Source organism: Eptesicus fuscus, chromosome 7 (assembly GCF_027574615.1).
Source record: "Eptesicus fuscus isolate TK198812 chromosome 7, DD_ASM_mEF_20220401, whole genome shotgun sequence".
Lineage (NCBI taxonomy): Eukaryota > Metazoa > Chordata > Mammalia > Chiroptera > Vespertilionidae > Eptesicus > Eptesicus fuscus.
In genome coordinates this window covers 103,418,808-103,443,649 of record NC_072479.1, presented here as the reverse complement: position 1 = coordinate 103,443,649, position 24,842 = coordinate 103,418,808, and the positions used below count along the sequence as shown (strand labels likewise).

Below are 24,842 nucleotides of genomic sequence, written 5' to 3'. Positions count from 1 at the left end.
CAAGGAAAAGACAACTTCATCTTACACGAACACTTCTAGAAAATAGAAAGAGCCCTGGCTGGTGTGGCTCAGTGGATAGAGCGTCAGCCTGCAAACTGAAGGGTCTCGGGTTCCATTCTAGTCAAGGGCACATGCCCGGGTTGTGCGCCCGTTCCTCAGTAGGGAGCGTGCAGGAGGCAGCTGATCAATGATTCTCTCTCATCACTGATGTTTATATCTCTTCTCTCCCTTTCCCCTCCTTTCTGAAATCAATAAAAATATATCTTAAAAAAATAGAATACTCTAAAAATCATACATGGCCAATAAAAACCATGAACAAAGAAGCAAAAACCCTTGAAAGAAAAGAAAGCAAACCAGTTCATTAGTGCCTTAAAAATGTATTGTCGTGATCAAGTTGGGATATCTCAGGAATCCAAGGGGGAAAGGTTTGCAATGGAACCTTAGACTATCTATAAGTATATAGATGGGCATTCACCATATTAACAAAGAAGAAAATATAAGGTTAACCTCAATAGCTATAAGAAAAGCACTGGAGGCCCTGGCCCGTAACTCACTAGGTAAGAACATCATCCTGATGCACTAAGGTTGTAGGCTCGAACCCCTGGTGAGGGCACATAGAAGAATCAACCAATGAATGCATAAATAAATGGAACAAGAAAAGCACTGGATAAAATTCAATACCAAATCACATTTTAAAAAATCAAGAAAGTGATGGGAACTTCTTTAAATTGGTAAGTTTCTTCCAAAACCTAAAAACTGACAGCAAATATGCATAATGGACCAACATTAAAAGTAGTCTAGCATCAGACCAAAACAAAGATACTCATGACAGCCACTTCTACTCAATCGTGTACTAGAGCAGTGGTCGGCAAACTCATTAGTAACAGAGCCAAATATCAACAGTATGATTGAAATTTCTTTTGAGAGCTAAATTTTTTAAACTTAAATTTCTTCTAACGCCACTTCTTCAAAATAGACTCGCCCAGGCCGTGGTATTTTGTGGAAGAGCGACACTCAAGGGGCCAAAGAGCCGCATGTGGCTTGCGAGCCGCAGTTTGCCGACCACTGTACTAGAGTATCTAGCCAAAGCAATAATATTAAAAAAAAAAAAAGAAAGAAAAGATAAGTTAAAAGACTGAGAAGGAAGAAACACAACTTATTTTATGGAGATAAATCAATATAGAAAATCCAAAGCAAAGAAATGGAAATAGTGAGAGGTTAGCAGTGACTAAATATACCACAAACACTAAAAAATTAAACTACATTTCTGTACATCAGTGATAAATGTTTAGAAAAAAATTTTAATACAATTTATGATAGCATGGGGAAAGCTTAGGAAAAAAACCTAACAATATGTTACTATAAAATATATGTAAGTTGTGAAAGTAAAGACTACATAAATAGAATAATATCCCAAACATCTGGATACAAATCCTTGATATTATATAAAGACATCTATTCTGCCCCAAAAGATTCAATGCAATGCCAATAAAAATCCTTACATTTTTTAGTATATACAGAAGAACCTAGTTTCCAACTCTGTATAAATTAGAAAGTTATGGCCAGTAAACACCAGGCATTGGAAATTTCAATTCAATAGGATCGAGAACTTCCATGTGCTTATTACTTCAATACTCACAGGTTATTTGTGAGGATTAAATGAGTTAATAAATGTAAAGTATTTAAAACATTGCCTGGCACATATTAAAAATATGAAAATGTTATCGAGTATTATTATTCAATAGAATCATAACCTTATTAGGAGTTAAGACTGGTTTATAATAATAAGAGCAAACTTTCATCAGGCACTTTCAATGAGGCAAGCATTGTTCTTAACACCTCAATAATTGTATTATTCTTATTAGTCCTCTCAATGTCAGAAGTAGATAACAGCCATATACAGAGTTCACTGAGGAGAAATTAACTTCAGTAATATAGAAATCTTACTCTAGGCCAGTAATGGGCAACCTTTTGAGCTTGGTGTGTCAAACTTCACCCAAAAACTGAGCATAACTCAGGTAGTGTGTCACTTTGAGGAAAAAACATTATTTCGCAAATGTTTCATCCTCAGGAGCAGCAAATGTTTCATCCTCGGCATGCGGCAGCCTCAGCGGCCACGTGTCATCAGAAATGGCTACGCGTGTCAGTGCTAACACGCATGTCATAGGTTCGCCATCACTGCTCTAGGCCCTAGAGTCTTGATGATTTTCATTTAACTTACTAGAGGCTCAGTGCATGAAGTCGTGCACGGGTGTGGTCCGGGCCAATTGGGCTGGGGGGAGGGACCACAGACGCTTGGCCAGGTGGCCCCGCCCCCAAACTCCTGGTAGAGGGGACAATTTGCATATTAGCCTTTTATCATATAGAAGGATTCTAAAGCTGAAGGCACTTGGTTGTTGTTTTATGTTTATGCAAAACGTGATCTCACATTACAAAATTAGGCTCCATTTTGAAGCAGATAGGAGGGTTTACATTGGTAGGTCTTGAAAAATAAAGGTTTAGGGTCATTCTTTTTTTACTGGCAATCCTGTACATTCAACAGACCTGACTGTAGTCACCACTCAGGTTTTCAACTCTGGTCCCAGTAGTCCTATTTCCCAAGATGTCTCACTTTGTTACAACCTCAACTATGTACTTCGTATCTTCCATCTTTTGTTACAGCTAAATAATATTTGTGTACATCTTACTTCTTTACCAAATTATAAGTATCTGAAAAAGGGGTCTCATTTATTATTTACATTTCCTATAGCACCTAGGATATGCTCATGCAATAAGATGTTTCTAGCAATTCTACAACTGCATACTATAATTACTTGTATTTGATTTGGTATAACTTTATAAAAAGTTCTCTTACATCAACTTTAAACCATTTACTTTCAACTATTAAAACTGGAAGACTATGTAAAAAAAGTCACATATACTTTGACCTCCAATCAAACAGACCCTATTATTTCATCTGTTATCACTGACTGTCATTATTACTCTTTTGCTATTTTGATTGTTCCTCAAAGTTCTGGGCATTTATGATTCCTAAATGCCATCAGCAGCCACTGGTATCTAACTTGGCACTGCTCAAGGAGTCTAAAGACCTGGATTTAAACCCAAGTCTTCAAGCTGACCTCATTGAGCCGTCACGTCCCAACTGTCGTAGTAAAAAACTTATTCTACCTCTCTCCCTCCCTCATGGAATTGTTTTAAGAACCAATAAACCCAGCCAGCATGGCTCAGTGATTGAGTGTCAACCTATGAGCCAGGAGGTTGCAGTTTGATTCCCGGTCAGGGCACATGCCGGGATTGTGCACTCAATCCCCAGTAGGGATGTGCAGGAGGCAGCTGATCAATGATTCTCTCTCATCATTGATGTTTCTATCTCTCTCTCCCTCCTCTCTGAAATTGATAAAAATACATTAAAAAATAAAAAAGAACCAAATGAAATGCCTCTTAAAGATTCTAAAAGATTTTAAAGCATATAAATGTGTAAATTTATTAACCTAGAGCAAAAGGATCCTTCAGGATCATCTTGGTAGTGTTTACATGGAAAAAAACACACACAAAACAAAACAAAAAAGCAGAACAGTTTTGGCTGAAGAGCAATTGGGAAAATAAATATCCATCCTACTCAGTTCTCCTAGAACACTGCCCCTGCTAGGGAAGACCCGAGTGTGAAATGACTGATTCCTCATTGTATAGCTGCAGTAACTGGCGCTAACATTGGCTTCCCTAAGATTATACTATTTTGTTATTGAATATGAACCCTACTAACTCAACCTGTAAATAATCCAACTCTGTAGTGGTAGGATTATTCTATAATTATGTCAACTGGTAAACAAAACTTGGTGTGTTTTTTTAATCCTCACCCGAGGATATGTTTAAATCCTCACCCAAGGAAGGGATCGAGGGGGGAGAGAGAAACATTATGTGAGAGAGAAATATTGATCAGTTGCCTCCACTACACGCCTGGACCAGGGATCGAACACGCAATCTTCTGGTGCACCAGATGGCACTCCAACCAACTGAGCAACCAGGCCAAGGCAAAACGGATCTTAAAAAAATTAACTTTGGTAATTACAAATGATAAATGCATATGATAAATGCATTTCAAGAGATAAATGACATACCCATGGTCCTCTTACCATTAGGTTCTTATCCTGCTACCGATTCTGTACACCATGACCAGAATTAGTCTTTCCACTTTCCCTGACCATGCCACTCCCCTGGCTCATAGATTTTTCTCCTGATGGTAGGATAAATGTCAAATTCCTTAGCCTGTTTTTTCATAAAAGGACCCCAACATCCTTTTCAATCTGTCTCCCATTTTATGGTATTTACTCTACCATACAGTCTGTATTCCAGTCACATAAGAACCACTTGTATTTGGCCCTGGTTGCAAGTTCAATTCACTGTTTGGGGCAGGTCCTGGAGGCAATCAATCAATGTGTGTGTGTGTCTCTATCTCAAATCAATGACTATATCTTCAATAATAATAAAAAAAGAATCACTTGTATTTGTTCCACCTGAAATACCCAACTTTTCTTACTTCTATGAAAAAGTAAGTTACCCCTCAAGCTCTCCTAAATTTTTTTTTTAATTTTATTGATTTTTTACAGAGAGGAAGAGAGAGGGCTAGAGAGTTAGAAACAATGATGACAGAGAAACATCAATCAGCTGTCTCCTGCACACCTCCTACTGGGGATGTGCCCGCAACCAAGGTACATGCCCTTGACCGGAATCGAACCTGGGACTTTTCAGTCTGCAGGCCGACGCTCTATCCACTGAGCCAAACCAGTTAGGGCCCTAAATTTTTTTCATAAAGTTTTTCCCCAATACAGTAAGCCTACCCTGTTAGAAATAATTCCTATTCTCTGCCTTTATTCAGATTATTTTAAAAACTTATTAGAGTATAATTTATGGAAAAATTGTGTATACATGTATACCAACCCCATCACATCCTAAAGGATTTGAGAGAAGAAACTACACCTTAATTCATCTTTAATTCAGAGTGTCTAAAACTTGGTGAGTAGTAAATGTTTCTTGGCTGAGATGAAAGAAAGGCATACCAAATAAAAACAGTGACTACTCAATTTAGGAGAATCACACTTCAAAATGTCCAAAATTTAACTCATCATAACCACCCCCTCCCATAGCTATACACAAATACTTCTTTTCCTATGTTTGCTATTTTAGTAAATGGCATCCTCACCAATCCAGCTACCCTAACTTGAAACTTGGAACTTATCCTTGATTCCTCCATTGCAATATCCTAACATCTAAATTCTGTTGACCATCACCTTCCCTCAAATCTTTTTCACTTCTTTCCATCTTCTAATCCAGGCCACCCTCATCACAGCTAGAATCCTAATACAGCCATCTCACTGGTCTCTCAGCTTCATATTTTTCCCTCTTCCTATCCAAATAATTCCTCACTTAGCCAATCATCTAAGGTACAATACTGCTCCATTCATTTAAAAGAGCTAAAATGGAAAGTCTAAACTCCAATAAGCATTATAAGCTCTGCATAATCGGCCCCTTGTTCATCTCTCCGGACATTTCTTGCTCCTCCCAGCCAGATGGAACTTACAGGGGACCTGAACAGGCCATACTCTCTTGTTCCCAGCTTGGTTCGCTCTTACTAACTAACCCTAGATCTATCCTTCAGATCCCAAGATCAGACACCAATTCCTCAAAGATAGCCACCAGAGTAATAAATAGTATTACAGGTTAGGTCTTCCTGATTCTCCCAATATACACTGTACTTCCCAAGTACAATGCTGGTCACATCAGACTTGAATGTTGTTCTCCTCCCCTATCTATAAATTCCAGGATACTCTGGATTATCAGAGTATTCCCTGTACTGAAGACAAATACCTAGCATAGAGAAAATGTTGGTCCAATACAGGACAACTGTTACCTTGTCAACTTTTCTAAGCCAGTATTTTTCAAATTGTGGGTCATAAGCCAACAGAGGGGCACGAACTCAACATAGTGGGCCACAACTATGAAATTCAATTATTACAAATAAAAATGCAAATATTACAAAAAGGGTAATATTATGTGTTCACTTGCTAAGACAGGGTCTGTTTTTACACGCAAAATATAGTTCTTGTGTGTAGTCAAAAAAATTTGAGAAGCACTGCACTGCTCCTTCTTCTTTCCTTCCTCCTCCTTTTATAAGAAAGTATTCTTTTAAGACCCAGATAAGCAAATACGTAACAGAAAAAATAGTGCTCAACCACACAATTCTTTAGCAAAAAGCCATTCTTATCGTAAGCATTTCCAAGAAAATGTTTTCTGATTTATCATTATGCCTTAAAATTTTGTTGAATTTTAATTTCAATTACATAAACAAGATATCCAATGTGACAGTAGTATATGTAGTACTTTGATTTTAATCTTTGCTGCCACATTCTTATATTCTCAAAAAACTTAATCTGAGTAGGTGATCTATAGGCTAACGCTGTACCATAGCCTTACTTCTAAGACTACTCTCTGAACTTCATGCACTTGGCTTTCTTTTTCTAGTCTCTATAAGTCATTAAAAAGTCTACCACTGCCCTGGCCGGGTACTTAATTGGTTAGAGGATCGTCTTGATATGCCAAAGTTTTATGCAACCAATGAATGCATAAAAAAGTGGGACAACAAATCAATGTTCCTCTCCCCCCTTTCCTCTCTCTCTATAAAAATCAGTAAATTTTAAAGGTTTTTTAAAATCTACCATTATTTCTTAGTAGTGAAGTTAAAAACAGTTAATTAATGAGCACATACTATGCTACAGCAAGCACTACCTTAAGCATATGATAAAGAGAATTCTCATTTATTCCTTGCCACAATACTGTAGGGTGGGTACTATAGGTGAGGAAGCTAATACAGAGAAGTTATGAAACTGGCCTAAGGTTCACAATGAATAACGGCAGGTCTGGGATTTGAACTCTAGTACGTAGTCTGACTTCAAAACCCAATCTTTTAACCACTCACTCCCCCCCCTCCCCGTTTTAATTTCTCTCTCAACTAAATTACTTCTAATTACCTTCTTGGCCATTTATTTAAAAAGATCTACATCTAAAAACAAATAAGATCCAAATTGTTTAGAAGAGGCTTAACACTTCAATTAATATTTATTCTCTTAAACCTGTTTTTGAGAACTGAATAATAAAAAATTCCCATTAAAAATTTAAAAGAAAACGACCATCCATCACATGAAAAAAAAATCATTGGCAAAATTCAGTGTTGTAAAAATTTTACACTTGGCATAATTTAAGTTTTAACTTACTCATTAATTTCTTAAACTTACTGATTGATTTTTAGAGAGGAAGGGGGCGAGGGAAGGAGGGAGGGAGGAAGAGAAACTTTTTGTTTCACTTATTTTTGCATTCACTGGTTGATTCTTTCGTGCTCCCTAACTAGGGGTGGAACACACAACCTTGGTATATGGGGATGATGCTCTAACCAAGCGGTCACCAACCTTTCGGACCTCACGGACCACCAGTTGCCGACCACTGCTTTAACCAATTAAGTTACCTGGCCAAGGTTCATTAATTTTTCTAATGTAAGCCACATTAAAAAAATTCAACTTCAAAAATTCTAAAAGGAGAGAACCCTAAAATCTCAACAACAAAAGCCACTAAAGAAGCAGGTCTTATTTTTCCATTAATCTATGGGTGTTTAGCAGAATAACTCCTGAAATACTTTTATAAATATACCAGGAAGTTACACTCCCACTGTATCTGCAACATTTTTGCTATTTTTTTCCTTTCCTATTTACCACTTAATGCCCCTACAAATAACACTAGGCACCAATTCTCAATTTATTGTTTTAATCACACACCCGTCACCCTTTTTAGACTAGACTAAGGAGAAGGTAGAAAAGCAAAGTAAAACAGGAAATACCAAAAGGCAACCAAGGCAGAAACCCTTTCCTCCATCCCCATCATCCCTTCACTGGATAGGACAATGCATCTCTTACCTCTGCAACAGAACATGAACTTATGCTGGAGAGGGCACCCGTATTGTAACACACACAAGATTACAACTTAACAACAGGCACTTCACCTCACATCAAGCACAGATAGCCTTCCTGAAGCCCTATACATGAACTTACAAAGCTTTGAGAATAAGCAATAGCCAGAGTTCAAGGCACTTGGTAAAAGGCCTTGCACTTTAATTTTAACAGTAATATCTCACTGGGTCAAAGAGCTGTAACTGAAAAACTCCAGAAGCAGAACTCTAACGTAAACATTAATGTGTAAAAACTAAAACATAATCTGGCAGGTTTAAGAGCTGAAAAAAGAAATGGCTTCCACCAAAAACATTGGTTAGGATGATAAACCACTAATATACAATGGTATTTTGAGGAAGTAAAATTGACATTTAAAAAATCCTTGCCACGCCCTGGCAGGTGTTATTCAGTGGTTAGAGCACTGGCCCCAGTCAAGGGCATGTACCTGAGTTGCAGGCTCCATCCTGGGCATGCAGTTGGGTGCATGCGAGAGCCAACCAATTAATGTCTCTCTCTCACACATTGATTTTTCCCGGACCCTCCCTCTCTTTACCTCTCTCCCTCCCCCTTACACCCAACCCACTCCCTCACTCTTTACCAAAAACAAAATAAAATAAAATAAATCCTTGCCACTTCTCTATTGTGTACATTAATCTAGTGGTTAAAATGCAGTATATTTTAGCCTGGCTGTCGTGGCTCAGTGGTTGAGCGTCGATCTAGGAACCAGGAGGTCATGGTTCGATTCCTGGTCAGGGCACATGCTGGGTTGCAGGTTCGATCCCCAGTGTGGAGTGTGCAGGAGGCAGCCACTCAACGATTCTCTCTCATCATTGATGCTTCTCTCTCTCTCCCTTCCTCTCTGAAATCAATAAAATATATATATTTTAAAAATATATATATATATTTAAAAAATGCAGTATATTTTACATTCTAGCTGTCCTGTGCCTTTAAAATGAAAAACAGGCATGAAACTCAAACCAATTCTGACACGGGAGTACACAGTGGGGACACAAAACTATACCAGGACCAGAAAGATCTTTACCTACTTAGTATGCCAGATCCTAGTGCTGTTTGCTGTCACCCATCGTTCCGGAGTCTGTTCTCTCAGTGCATACAGCATTAAGTGTTTACAGAGCAGTGACAGAACATGTCCAGTGTGCAATGAAGGCAACATGTAATTCTCATCATTCCCATCACTCAGGTTATTATTAGAAATAGGTTCAAGAAATTCTTCCAGGACTTACCTGTTAACTTTTCTGTCAATAATTTTACCAAATTTTTTTTACAAGTGGCTTTTATGATCTTTTGGGGGGAGAATAAGTCATTTGATTTATCAAATAGTTCCAACCTAACCACAGTAAAGGAAAACTTTCAATGACTCAAGTGCAAATATTGAAACAGGAACATAAAGATGCAAAAGCTAAAAAATAAATCTCTTCCTACTCATTCCAACACATGAAAACTTAAACTTAATTCAAGTTATTTGAATCAACCTGGAAACTTTTTAGAACAATTGTTGAGTAACATTTTTATTCTGCACCAGTCCTATGCTAATTTGTTTTGTAATGCTTTCGAATGTCAACCCAATTGGATTCTAGTCTTCTGTCCTATAAAACTGACACAAGCAAACTCTTGGTAGGTCTACCTAACACTATTAAGAAAATAAAAAGTTTCTGTGGTCGATAATTATGGCATCATTTTGACCAGTTCTAGATAAAACTCACAACCAAGTATAAGGAACAACTTACTTTCACATTTATAAAATACCTAGGTGACAACTCAAAACTCAAAATGTAGAAGTTACAAGTTTGAAATTTTAAAGTTGTTAAAAGTGAAGTATCTCTCTGTTAGAAGTTGCTTGCAAACTTATACTACACACTAGTGGACAAAAAAATAAGAAAATAAAAATGTAATAGGAACCAACTTAAAGTTCACAGGGGGACAGTATTTTCTTGACACTTCCCTCCCCACCCCTACAACAATAACAAAAACACAAAACAAAACCCAGACTATTAAGATTTAAAAAATGAACAAAAAAAATCTTAGAATAGAATCTTAACTGGGGGACTTGGGGTGTTTAGGGGGGTGGGAACCAACCTCCACAATAAAATTTAGAGAAAGCTAACTAAAACACTTAGTACCAAGACTGAGTTAATCTCAATGTTGAGAGGTTTTTTTATTATAAAAACCCACTTGATACATTTAGGTCTCACAACTATTCAAAGATATACCAAGTAGCAAAACAGTTTCTGTGTAACAGACATGTGAACACTACACCAGAGTGAGTTAGCTGAAGTTACCAACTACACAGATCGAGTATGGAGAATGCAGTAGTGCAACTGAGCAGAGGGGTTTGGAAGCTGAGCAGAGCCTTCCTTTCAGGCCTTGCATCACTCCAAGACTAAGCTACTCAAATAAGGAGTCATCAAAATAATGCACAGAAAAGGAGTTTTTTCTAAAATATCCCAAGTCACTGGCTAACTCAAATGTAAAATCCATTACCACGTTACACAAAAATTAAAGAAACAATCCAAAAATCGATATGTGAAAACATGTCTAATCGTGATCTATAAGAATTTCTGAGTGACTTTAATAAGTACAAAGGAATACAATATTTATGTGCATGAATTGAGAAAAAAAGACAGGTTAAGAAAAACCCCTGAAGACTACAGAAACTTCAAGGAATAAGGACAGATCAAAGTTCATGCATTGCCAATGTTACAATCCTGAAGTAGAGGAACTCTGCAAAAATCCTCAAATGCTTCAGGTTATCTTTCTTATAAAAACAAAGAAACGAAAGCGTTTGCTATAGCCTTACATTTTCACCCTTTACAATGAAGCCTACTCAGAAACGTGCTCAGAAGTTCTCTACAAACTCAAAGGGTGCATTTAACTCCATTAAGCACTCTCACTGGTAGATGGAGGGATGACGCTGAGCCGGTTCTCCGGGCCTTAAAGAGATGCTCCTAGGAAGGGGAACATCTTGGGGACTGTCAGATGGCCACCATTCTTCCTCTTCATTATCCTGGCACCTCAAACAACTGTGACAGCAAAAAAGATCGGTGGCCACCAGGGTAGCACCAAACGAACTGTAAGAAGGAATGATGGAAGGAGGTCTCCCTGAATTCTCTCTTGAGAAAGGGCTAGTCCACAACTGAGTGAAGTCAAGAATCCGTAGAGCTTTTTAAACAGAAATCTCCAAATACTGTTTAAAGCATAAAAAGGTAAAAACACACAGATGCTAAACCTAATGCACATTTCAAACATGTTCGATCAATTCATGTTTGCAGTTCATATTTGGGACTCTTTCCATTTCTTATCTTGATTTCCAAGTAACTCATTCCACAAAATCAGTTATCTCTTTTCTTCCCCACACCAAAGAGAAAGTGACTACAAACTGCAAAGAAAATATCCCTCTCCCCCAACCCGAAAACCCAGAGTTTCAGACATTTTGGTCCTAAACCGAAGAATGGAAGATGTAAAATGAACTACGCTCCATATTGATTCTTAAAGAGAGAGAGAAAAAAAAAAAAAAAGCTAGGAATGATAGGTAAAACAATTCAAACCAAATTTCACATTTGACGTTTAAACCTCACGTCAAACCTGAAATCCTGGCGCACACACACACACAAATAAATAAAACAAAGATTATTTTTTTACACCCTCATTCTCAACAGAAAAATCTTGTGCAACGAAAATACTGAAAAGGAAGAGTGGAAAGTAGTGGAAACAGAGTAAGAGAAACCGAGGAGAAAAGATTTGCAATTCCTCATTTACCAACAACAACAAAATTAAAAGTAAAATTGTATAAAAAAAACAAACCCTTACACACAAATGCATCGGCATTTCCAACATTAAACTGCACGGGAGCAATAATAAAGGCCATTTCTAGAGCTCCCCTAAAGAGCCCCAATTCCAGGACACACACCGATATGACATAATGTTGCAACGAATGTATTAGGAAGCAAAGAAAATGGTTGGGCTACTGGACGCCTTCGACCAGCTCATTCAAACACCTTTAAAATTAATCGGGAGAGAGAACCGAGGAGAGAGAGAAAAGGGGGGAAAACACACACACACGCAGAAGATAAAGGTGCGGGAGCGACAGGATGGAAGGGGAGGTGGGAGGCGAGGGCCCCGCGGACTAACCTGTGCCATCGCTGGCCGACGCCGAGAGGGCCGGAGACGAGAGTTTAGGCCGCTTGGCTGAAGGCGGCCCCGGTTCCACCACATTCTCGGCCATTTTTAATTCTTTCGGAGATACAGGCGAGGAAAGCGAGAATCCCCGGGAAATCTCTTCTTCAGACGGGGTCCCCGCCCCGCTCTTCGGGGTGGGCTCGGGGGGCTCCGCCGGCCCCCGAGGGGGGTTGGGGGAAGTTCCTTTTTCTCTCCGCCGGGTCGCGGGGACTGGGAAGGGATGCGGACCCGACAGAAAGGTAAGGGCAAGTGCGAGGGGCCGGGCCCGGGCGCAGGCCCGGAGGAGGGCGCACACACCGACCCGCCGAGCGAGTCCGCTGCGGCGAATTCCCGAGAACGCGCGGCTCTAGCGGCGCAGTCCCCGGCCCGCCGCGGCCGGTCCCTGCCGAGCCGAGGTCTCTCGGAGCTCCGCCGCCGCCATCAGCCTCTTCCTCCTCGGCGCTGTCCTCCTCCTTCTCATCGCCACAAGGAGGCGGGGGCGAAGAGGGGGGAGAGGAGGAGGCGACGAGGCACACTCACCTCCTCCCGGTGCCCCCTCCCGGACCTGCGCCCCCACCCTCCGAACTCTCCTCCTGCCGCCGCACCGGCCCCTAATGGCCACACGGAGCTCGCCCGAGCCGAGAGCCAGGCTGGCGCCGCCGACTCACATCGCGCGGCGGAGGCGCGGCCAGGACGCCGGGCGCGGAGCTCCCCGACCCGAGGGCCGAGCCGAACAGCGCCGCCGCCCGAGCGGACGCCGAGCCACCGAGGAGGCCCGGCGACGGCGGTGGCGCAGGCAGCCTCCGCTCGCTCCGCGCTCTCCTTCGCCCTCCTCGGCCGCGGAAAATAAATACGGCCGCCGCTCCGGCCCCCACCCCCGGCGGCCAGGTGCCGGGAGCGCCCGCCCCCCGGGCTCCGCTCGGGGCCGCCCTCGGCGGCGGGGAAGGCGCCGCGGGGCGCGGGGTTATGTAATGGTCCCCCCTAGGCGTCGACGCCGGCCCGGCTCCCGAGCCGCGGTGGGGGTGTGTGCAGGCGGGAGGGGGCTCGGGGTCGGTGGCTTCGGCTCGTGCGCCCCGGGCCCCCCGCTACTGTCGCGGCCCCTGCCGCCTCTCCCCGGCCCGGCGCCGCTCCGCGCTCTGGCTCCCGCAGTCCGCACTCAGCCCGGCGTCCCGCTGGCCCGCTGGCCCGCTCCCTCGCTCCCCCCGGCCTAGCACACAAACAAGATGGCGGCTGTTGTTTCTTCCCTCCGCCGAACCCTCCTGACGGGCTAGCGGTAGCGGCGGCGGCCGGAAATGAGCCAAGGGGGGGGTGAGGAGGGGGCGGGGCCGGCCCTCCGGGGGCGGGGCGGGGCGGGGCCTGGGCGCGAGCGGCTCGCACAATGGGGGAGAGGGCCGGGGGCGGGGCCAGCGCCGTGCGGGATCCGCCCAGGCCCGGCCGCGGCTGGCGCTTCCGCAAACTCCCCCCGGAGTCGCTCGGTGGCTCCCTTTAAAGGGGAGGATGTGCAGGGGGCCGGGGACGGACTCGGGATCTATTTTCAGTCGGTAGACACTTACGGGGACGGTCCCCGGGTAGGGTCTCCGCGTAGAGGACCGTAGGAACCGGGTGGCGGAGTCCGGGGAGGCGCCAGTCACCGCGCAGGTGGCGGACAAGGAGATGGCCCTGCGCCCTGGGCCCTGGGGTGGCGCCGGCCCTTCGAACCCCGATTGAATCCGTCCATCTGGGGTACCCGGCTGCCCGGTGTTCCGGGCCAGAGACCTAATGTGTCCTCTCCTCTCCATCGCTTTCCCAAAGCGAACGGTTTACTCCCCAAAACCACACCGATTGCGAGTTGTTTACTTTTTCTCTGAATTGTAACAATTATTTTGACAACGAACATATATTATTTTGAGAATCGGAAAACAAAAATCACAGCAGAGGGAAGACGTCGTAGGACCAGACCTAAATTCGTTTCTTGCCGACCACGTGTCCACACGCCCCTACCCGATATCCCCGCCACCGAAGGGGCCTTGAATTTATTTTTTTCTGATCTCCTCTGGGACCGGAGGTCATTTGAAGACATTTCTTTCCACCCACCCCCAATAGACCAGCTTAATAAAAGACCACGTTTATGCAGTGCCTTCAAGATAATGTAATTATGGAAAAAAGCAAAGACGTAATGCGCTAAAGGTAATGTAAGGATGGAGGAGATGCTTAAATAAAGTGCGCTGTGCGAGACAAGAGCTCTGCAGAGGAGGGCCGCCGCCTGCTTTCACATTCCTGCACATTCCAGGACTCCGCCGGGCTTGGCCTGGGGTAAATTGGTACTTGAGAAAGTCGTTAGTGCTCCCCAAGGACACCCCCAAACCAGCATCTGTGGAGAGAGTTAAAAGCTTTTTAACATGCTTAAAGTCTTACGCGCCTCAGTTGGTGTTTGCTTCTTGTTGAGTTCACTTCAGTTTTTGTTGCTATGGTTTGCATTTTAAATGAATGATGAGAGTAAAGGAGAACCTAGGAGTGAAAATCTTAAGCTGAAACTCAGGTTGCCAACAAGGATAAAGTAAGTTGTGTGACGTTCAGGCCTCATTCATCCAAACTGCAGTAGAAAAGCAGCAAATTGAAAAGGGCAATGCCCGCTTATAAAAGTTGCTATAGGCCCTAGCTGGTTTGGCTCAGTAGACAGAGTGTTGGCTTGCGGACTGAAGGCCCCAGGTTCGATTCCAGCCAAGGACACGTGCCGGGGTGCGGGCTCCATCCCGAGTGTGAGGCAGCTGATCCATGATTCTCTTTCATCATGGATATTTCTATCTCTCTCTCTCCCCCTCCCTTCCTCTCTGAACTCAATGAAAATATTTTTTAATAAAAAAATAAAAGTTGTTACAGGATGGATCCAATATGTAGAGCTAAGGCCAAAGTTGGCCTTCAGTTATTGTATTTTTTTAAAATATATTTTATTGATTTTTTACAGAGAGGAAGGGAGAGGGACAGAGAGTTAGAAACATTGATCAGCTGCCTCCTGCACGGCCCCCACTGGGGATGTGCCCACGACCGAGGTACATGCGCCTGACCGGAATCGAACCTGGGACTCTTCAGTCGGCAGGCCTACACTCTATCCACTGAGCCAAACCAGTTAGGGCGGCCTTCAGTTATTTTTAATCATTTATACCCACATTCACAGTAAACAGAAGAGAGGAAAGAAATGTGGGCAACGCCTGGAAGCATGGCCGGTAATTTCCTTGTGGGAGGTTGCTCACCTGATTTTTTGGAAGAATTTCTAACCTTTGGAAAAACCTTTTGCAGAGGGTCCATCTTGAGTCTCAGCAGCATTCGAACAAACCTGTCCAGCTCAGCCAAAACCACTGTGGGACCAGGTACAGGAAGCCTCTCGAAGATCAAAGGAAGGTCTCGAGTCAGGAGCCATGGGCCTGGCTCTGCTGTAATCGGGAATTCTGCTCCTTCCTGGGGTGCCCTTTTCTGCATCTTTACCTGGAACCCTGAAGTCAGCCGCGTTGGAAGTGGCTGGAGAAAATAGAATCACACTAATGCAATCAAGATGAGACTTTAGATGGTTTCAAGAAAGCAGAATTGAATCATCGGCATGGATTATACATAACCTAATCAAACGGCAGTGTAACCAGTTGTGTAGATTAAAAGTGCATTCATGAAGAAGGAATTGTCTGCCAGGAGCTGTGGGGGGAGAGGGGTGGGTGGAGCTGGGGGGGCAGAGAAACACACATGAGATAGTAGAGATTGTCAGGTAAAAGCAGTTGCACTGAAGTCAGGCAGGACTGGGTTTAAATTCTGGTTCTGCCACGTAGCAGCTGTGTGACTTGGGCCGGCTCCTCATCTGCAAAAGGGATTTCTTGAGGAGATCTATTTTATTGTAGCCAAGAGTAAGCAGGATAGTTTATGGATAATGCTCACCACAGTGCCTGGCAAATAGTAAGCACTCAAGATACCTTAGCTGCTTCTAGTCCTATTCGTTCTAAAAGGGAAAGGACCTTACCTCACGCAAAAGAGTTGCTAGGAGAATGAAAATGTGATGGCTGCAGGTAAGGAGCTTAGCAGTGCCCAGAGCCTGGCAAATGCTCCCGGGCTACCACTGTGGCTTCTCCATAGTCAGAAGGAAATGTCTCACAGGATCACCCATCTCCTTTAAGGCATTCTCTGTTCACCTTGAATCCTCCTGATGACTAATCCAGCTTTCCAGGTGCCCTGATTGCCAAAAAGGAGACCCCTAGATAGTGGGCACAAGAATAGGAGAAAGGTATAACCTCCGGATAAATCCATCAGTTGCATATGGTCAAGATGCTACCTATATGACCCACAGGTACCTTAGCCTTAGCTTATACATATCCCTTCCCCAGGATCTACACCTTATTCCTATGCATGGCCCCACTGTCCCCCTGCTATTCCAGCTGGAAAACTGGACGCCATCCATGAGTCCACATAGTCCTCCCTATTCCTTCTTTCACACACCCAGTCATCAAGTCCTATGGGTTCTACTTCCTGAATCACCTTCCAAATCAAATGGACGATGAACCATGTGCAAGTGTTACCTATGAAAAAATTAGAAAGGGTTCTCATAGGAGTGGCCTCAACAACATTTTTTCCAAAATACTTGTCAAGGGAAAAATGGTTCAGGAACTTGGGTTGCTGCCACAAATGTGAATGTGCTCAGGATTGTGAACGTGGCTGCACATTTTTTTTATAAGAAATTATCGATTTAGCCCTAACTGGTGTGGCTCAGGGGATAGAGCGTCAGCCTGCGGATCGAAGGGTCCCAGGTTCGATTCCCAGTCAGGGGCACATGCCCAGGTTGCAGGCTTGATCCCCAGTAGGGGGCGTGCAGGAGGCAGCCAATCAATGATTCTCTCTCTCATCATTGATGTTTCTATCTCTCGCTCCCTCTCCGTTCCTCTCTGAAATCAATAAAAAATATATATATATAAAAGAAATTGTCGATTTAGATACTGTTCTACAATGTTGCCAGCATTTGCAAGAATACATTTTTATATTACACCTTTAATAAAATCTGTTCTTGAGCCCTGGCGGGGTAGCTCAGTTGGTTAGCGCATTGTCCCAACATACCAAGGATGCGGGTTTGATCCCTGGCAGGGCACATACAAGAATCAACCAATTAATTATGTTCTTGAAAAAATTTTAATAGCCACTATTAGTGAGGGCATGGAGAGTTGGTGCTTTCATACACTGTTAGTGGTAATAACGCATGGTATAAACTTTTAGGTTCATGCCAAATGCTTGTAGACTTTGAAAATCCCGGTATGTCTAGGATGTATTCTACAAGTGTACAGAGATGTATAGGTAGTCTCTCTTTATCACTGTTTAACTTTCCACAGTTTCAGTAACCCTCGGTCTACCATTGTCCAAAAATACTAAATGGAAACTTACCAAAATAAACAATTCATAAATTTTCAACTGTGCACCGTTCTCAGTAGTGTGATGAAATCTCACTCTGCCCCGCTCTGTCCTGCCTGGGATGTGAATCATTTCTTTGTTCAGCATCTCCACACTGTATATGCATAGCTGTCTCAGTTATTAGATTGACTGTCGAGATATCACAGTGCTTGTGTTCAAGTTATCCTTATTTTACTGAATAATGGCCTCCAAGTGCAAGAGTAGTGATGCTGGCAACTCAGGTATGCCAAAGAGAAGCCATAACCTGTACATAGTATATATAGGGTGCGGTACTGTGGTTACAGGCATCCACCGGGGTCTTGGAACATATGCCCCATAAATAAAGGGAGATAGCTGTATATGAAAATGTTCCCTGTAGCATCGTAGTAGTCTCTCCCCGACCCAAGGAAAGGAGAAATAAACCACCAGCCCATCTCCAGATGAATGGTTGAAAAAAACACCATGGATATGATTCCACTTAATGTGGTCATATTCATAGATTCAGAAAGTAGGACGGTGCTTGCCAGGGGCTGAGAAGAATGGGGAGTTATTGTTTAATAGGGACAGAGTTTCAGGTTGGTACGATGAAAAACTTCTGGAGATGAATGGTGGTGATGGTTGTACAACAGTGTGAATGCACTGATTGCCACTAAACTGCACTTAAAAATGGTTATGATGATACATTTTATGTTTTGTGTGTTTTACCACCATTCATTTAAAAATCTTAATGGTCCCAAAGGGTAACTTTTTAAAAATACATTTTTTTATTGATTTCACAGAGGAAGGGAGAGGTAGGGAGAGATAGAAATATCCATGATGAGAGAGAATCATCGATTGGCTGCCTCATGCGAGCCCACAACCAGAGCATGTGCCCTTGACCGGAATTGAATCTGGGACCCTTGAGTCCACAGGCCGACGCTCTATCCACTGAGCCAAACCAGCCAGGGCCCAAATGGTAACTTTTATGTTACATATATTTTATCACAGTAAAAAAATGAAACAATGACTATCCCATAGGCTTACGACGATGTCATATTATGCAGTAATTTAAAAATGAGTAGCTCCATATGTACTGCCATAGAAAGATATCCATATATTGCTAAGGACAAAAAGAAAAGTAAAGAACAGCGGGTATAGAATGGCTCTATTGTTATAAGTGTAGTGAATAATAACAATGAGTTAGAAGCTGAAAGAATATGCACCAAACTGTTAACAGTGTTGGGGTAAGAAAATTACTACTGGGAGCTTCCCTTCTACATACCACATTTTTGGTGAGGTATGTGAAATCAGAACCAACAAGCATTATAAAACAAATAGAACAACCTTCCATTGTTCCTCTTTGCTGTCAGAATAAAATTTCATGTGCAAGAGATGGCCACTGCTTACCTATCTCATTCCTCTCATCTTCTCTCCTTATAGCCCAGTGGAATCATTTCTATTCTGCTTGTGCCGTGCTTTCTCTGTCCTCGGGACATTCATACATACACTCCTTCAGTCTGGAACACTCACCACCCTCACCCCTTTGAATTAGGTGGCTAATTCCAACACCCTTCAGGGGCTTACACATCCCTTTTCATGTAAAGCCCTCCCTGATTCCCCCTGAATCCTGGTTACACACTCCTCCTCTGCCCTCCCATGGCTAACATCCTATACTTCCAAATGACCTCACATTTCACACTGAGTTACAGTCCTTGTCGGCCTTTCCCTGTAACAGCCCGGAAGGGTGACCATGTTGTTCATCTGTCTACCCCCATCTCCTGACTCAGGACATGATGCATAGTAGGAACTCAACTCAAACTTCTTTTTAAAAAAATATATTTTATTGATTTTTTACAGAGAGGAAGGGGGAGGGATAGAGAGTTAGAAACATCAGATGAGAGAGAAACATCCATCAGCTGCCTCCTGCACACCCCCTACTGGGGATGTGCCCGCAATCAAGGCACATGCCTTGACTGGAATCGAACCTGGGACCCTTCAGTCTGCAGGCCGACGCCCTATCCACTGAGCCAAACCGGTTAGGGCTCAACTCAAACTTCCTGAACAAATGAATAGGTAGCATTGATTTGTGAATCTGGGCTGGCTGGGTGGGTCCGTTCTACTGCAGCAACAGGACTTTCGGTCCTGAAAAGGATGTGATATATCCTTCCTGTCCATCAAGGTGCCAGCCAATCTCCCTCTCTCCTGGAATCTTGAATATCTTGACGCGGAGTCTTTATAATTACAACATAAATAGAATAAGAATTTGTATTCATTAATGATCTGGGAAACGAGGGCTCTAAAGCAAGTAAAATGACCTTCATGAGACCCCAAGCCGAGGCAAAGGGAAAGCTCGAACTCAGGTCTTCCAACACCACATACAGGCCCCTTACCGCTGAACGTTTAGGGCAGGAAGCAGGTCCTCTGCTTCCTCGAGTCTCTGGTCCTCGTACAGTAACTGCCACATAATTCATAGCCAATGGGTGTTCGTCAAATGAATGAATGAAGGTTTATACGTAAACACACACTGACAAACACACATATACTCACAATATCTTTTCTGTAAAATTAGAACAAATAATGCCGAAGCCACCAAAGCAGCCACAGAACATGTAGCTTTCCCTGTCAGTAGGCATGGTGTCCCACCATCAGGCCTGAAGTGGACTAGCAGAGCCTACGGTAACCAAGGAACCTACACTCTTTATACCCTGAACCAACCTTTTCCTGGGCATCTTCTCTGTGCACTTTGCTGGGTACTGTGGATTTCGAGATGGACAAGCCACTATTCCTGTCCTCTGGGCACACTATCTGGTTGGAGAGAAACTCACAGAGCTAACCGGGTACCATACAGAGGGATGGAGGCTCTCTCAAGGATGGGTAATTTGTGAGTGAAAGCACTTGTCACATTGGTGCCTGGATGCTGCCCACCAAGCCTGAAGCATATGCTAATGGAGCACCCAGGTAGGAGAGGATATGGAAAAGGGGGCCCAGCCAGGCCACAAAGGACCTTGTGTGCCATGCTAGGAAGTTTGGGCTGAGGCCTCGGACTTGTTTTCGTTTGGAATTTGTGGTCATTGGATCTATACATCTGCACATCTGTACAGCAATTCAGTAGTATTGTAAATAAAAATCTGATTGACTTCAAAATAGGAAAACCATGGTCTCAAATTTGGTCCTTTGTATTCTAAAACGGTACTCCAAAGGATGGCAAAAGAGACAGATATGCAAATAAGATATTCAATGCCTTGTACCCCTAAGCTGATGGAAACTATCGCCACAATGTGTGGGCCTATCAGAATGTGACTCTACCTAAAGGATCTCAAAATAGCTCTGCTCTGCGCTCTGCGGCAGGCCAGCGTCTGCTCTATTGGGTAGTAGCTCATTCTTTACTATTGTTGCTATGTGACAAACTATTGGCTCGGTGTTAATCCAAGCCTGCCGGAGGAGGGCGGGAAGAGGGCTTTGGGAGAAGCATCTTTCCTAGAATCTAATGGAACAAACACGTCCTGAGCATTTCCCAGGGACCCTTACGGTACCTGCCCCTGAAGATGCAGACATCCAGTTCAGCTCAATGAATATTTATTGAATGGCTCCTATATGAGAGGCACTCTGCTGGGCTCCAGGGATGTAAAAATAAATACAGTTCACATGCTGTCTGCTCTCAGTTGCTCACTAGCTAGTGGGAGAGAGAGTCTTATAAACAGAAAAGTGCAACCTAACACACGAGATGCAATGCTAGAGGCTTGGGTGCTATGTTGACACTCAGAGGGGGTACTTCAGATGGACTCAGCTTTGGACATGGTGATGTGCTTGCGGAAAACGCATATGGAGGTCTCCCATGGACAGCTGGACGTACAGGTGAACAGGGAAATCAGACCCAGTCCTGGCCCTGGAGGATCGTGCTATCGAGTGAGAGATAGAAATGTAAATACAGCCCTAGCTGCTTTGGATGCTCAGTGGATAAAGCATCGGCCTGTGGACTGAAGGGACCCCGGTTCGATTCAGGTCAAGGGCACATGTCTGGGTTGTGGGTTTGATCCTTAGTAGGGGGTGTGCAGGAGACAGCTGATCAGTGATTCTCTCTCATCATTGATGTTTCTATCTCTCCCTCTCTCTTATTCTCTGAAATCAATAAAAATACTTTTTTAAAAGAAAAGTTACTAGATTTATTTTAAAAAAGAAAGAAATGTAAATACAATAAATCAATTACAATACTCTGTGCTGAATGCTAGCATGGAGGCTCGTAAGAACACGATGGCACAACTACTTGGCCTGGAAGTTTGGATGTTCCTCTAGGAGACAGCCTCGGAGCTGAGCGTTGAATGATCCAGAGTGTAAATCCTGGTGGGGAAAATAATAATAACGGAGCCACTCCTTGGCTCTGCAGTCCAGGCACTAAAGAGAGAGTGCCCTGAGCTGGCACAGCAAACACCGTTGAAGTCCAGGCCTGGACAATGGGCACCAGTGATGTGGCTCGCCGGGGAGCTGAATGTATGGCATTACCCAGCCACATAAGATGTTTTGGGGTGCTGAGGTGGTTAGAGGCATACAAAGCAGCGAACCCCAGCTCCGCACTGTGCCCACCTGACAGACATCTCATTCGCCAGGACTTCAGGTGCCTCTCCCTGAGACAGGTGGAGGCCCTGCCGTGGCCTCCTCCCTGCGGCCCCATTGCAGGTTTATTCTTTGCACTTCTTCTTTTTTTAAAATCTATTTTCTTATTCATGTCAGAGAGGAAGGGAGAAGAAGATAGAAACATCAATGGTGAGAAAGAATCATTGATCGGCTGCCTCCTGCATGCCCCCAACTGGGGATCAAGCCCGCAACCCGGGCGAATGCCCTGACTGGGAATCGAATTGTGACCTCCTGGTTCACAGATTGACGCTCAACCACTGAGCCACACTGGCCAGGGTGCACTACATCTTTGACTCATCTTGGCATAAATCTAAGTCAGAGCAATTTCAAGTCAAGTTCAAATCCATATTCTCACCTATCCTTGAACCTCAATTAGATTCTGGGCTTTGATCCTGCTTAGCTTTCCAGGTAATGGAAACAGGCTCCACAAAGGCCTGAGGAAGTCACTGTTGCTGCAGCTAAAAGCATGTAGGACATTCATCAAGTCTTTTATTAATTTACCAAAATGGACCAACCCGTGTGGCTCAGTGGTTGAGCATCAACCTATGAACTAGGAAGTCACAGTTCAATTCCCAGTCACGGCTCATGCCCAGTTGCGGGCTCAGTCCCCCATAGGGGACATGCAGGAGGCAGCCAATCAATGATTCTCTCTCATTACTGATGTTTCTATCGCTCTCTCCTTCTCCCTTCTTCTCTCTGAAATCAATAAAAACATATGTTTAAAAAATTTATCATAAATGTATTGAACTGGCACCTCACATGGCAAAAAAAAAAAAAAAAGGGTCAATTCATTTAATCCACAGAGCTCTTGCAAATGGATGAGGAAAAAAAAAAAAAGAAAAAAAGTGGCAAGAAAGCCTCCTCAAACAATAGTCACTTGTGGTTGACACACCCTCAGGTGACTCCCAATAATTCCCACCTCCTGGTGTCCACACCTCTGTGTTATCCCCTCCTCTAAGTGTGGGCAGAGTCTGTGACTCACTTCTAACCAGTGGAATATAGCAAAGGTGATGGGATGTTACTCCCAGAACATGCTGTGTTAGGTAAGATGGCATCAAGTCTTAGGTAAGGTTGCATCAAGAGATGCTCCTTATCAGCAGGTGAGTGGATTAAAAAACTGTGGTACATCTACGCAATGGAATACTACTCCTGATGAAGGAACTTTTACCATTTGCAACAGCATGGATGGAGAGCATCCATGCTAAGTGAAATAAGCCAGTTGGAGAAAGATAAATATCACATGATCTCACTCATATGTGGGATATAATGATCAACATAATTTGATAAACAAGAATAGATCCAGAGACAAATGGCAGGGGAGGGGGGGTAGAGAACAACCAAAGGACTTGTATGCATGCATATTAGCATAACCAATGGACACAGACACTGGGGCGGTGGGGGCTTGCCCGGGGTGGGAATGGCTGGGGCTGGGGGTGTCAACTGGGGAAAAGGGAGACATATGTAAAACTTCAGACAATAAAAAAAAGAGAGAGAGAGAGATTCTCCTTGCTGGCTTGATAAAGTTAACAGCCACATTAAGAAGCCTTTACGCCCTACCTGGTTTGGCTGGATAGACCTCCGCCTGCAGACTGAAGGGTCCCAAGTTCGATTCCGGTCAGGGTCACATGCCTGGGTTGCGGGCTCAATCCCCAATAGGTGGCGTGCAGGAGGCAGCTGATCAATGATTCCCTCTCATCATTGATATTTCTATCTCTCTCTACCTCTCCCTTCCTCTCTGAAATCAATAAAAAAAAATATCAAAAAATAAAAGAAGGCTTTACGTGGGTGGTCTCTAGGAATTGCAGGTCAACAGACAAAAGCAACAAAAGGCTGGGGCCCTCAGTCACATAGCTATAAGGAAATTAGTTCTGCCCACCCTCTGAATGAGTATGGAAGCAGATTCTTCCCCCTTTGAGTCTCCGGATGAAAATGCAGCCCAGCACACTCTCCCCACCATTCTCCTTCTTCTTTCCCTTAGCTCTCTTCTTCCCCTAAAACAACTCTGGGAGACCCTGAGCTGAGGACCCAGCTGATCTATGTGGACTCCTGACCCACATAAGCTGTGAGATAATAAAGGTATAAATCATTTGAAGCCACTGAATTTATGATAACTTATTATGTAGCAATAGAAAACTAACACAACAGATCAGGAAAGAAAATACAAATGGGACTTCTTTTTTTAAAAAAGAAAATGTATTTTAAAGTAGGTAATATAGTAACATGGTTCAACACTTTATAAAAGGTGTATTTTTCCTCCTACCCGTGTCCCCAAGTCGCCCAATGCCCCAGCCCAGTGATAATCTTTGTTACCAATTTCTTGCATATGTGTCCAGAGCTAATCAGTGCATATTTGAGCAAACAAATTTATATTTCTTTATATTTTCTTTACTTACTATATATATGCTGTTCTGAACCTTTTCATTTAAAAAAAATTTTTTTTATTGATTTCAGAGAGGGAGGGAGCAGGAGAGAGAGATAGAAATATCAATAATGAGAGAGAATAACTGATCGGCTGCCTCCTGCACTCCCCCCCACACACACACACACATACACTGGGGATCGAGCCTGCAACCCAGGCCATGTGCCCCCAACCAGAATCGAACCCAGCACCCTTCAGTCCACAGGCCAGTGCTGTATCCACTGAGCCAAACCAGCTAGGGCTCTTTT

General features: G+C 43.5%; 1 protein-coding gene across 4 annotated transcripts in view; it reads right to left on the bottom strand.

Moving 5' to 3' along the window:
- Positions 1-13,408, bottom strand: part of EP300 (E1A binding protein p300) — a 68,620-nt gene extending 55,212 nt beyond the window's left edge. For all 4 annotated transcript variants that reach the window (XM_008144581.3, XM_054719562.1, XM_054719564.1 and 1 more), the window contains exon 1: positions 12,144-13,408. In XM_008144581.3, the coding sequence (XP_008142803.2) occupies positions 12,144-12,237 (94 nt within the window). In that variant the 5' untranslated portion in view covers positions 12,238-13,408. The remainder of the gene's footprint in view (positions 1-12,143) is intronic.
- Positions 13,409-24,842: the final 11,434 nt, after the last annotated feature.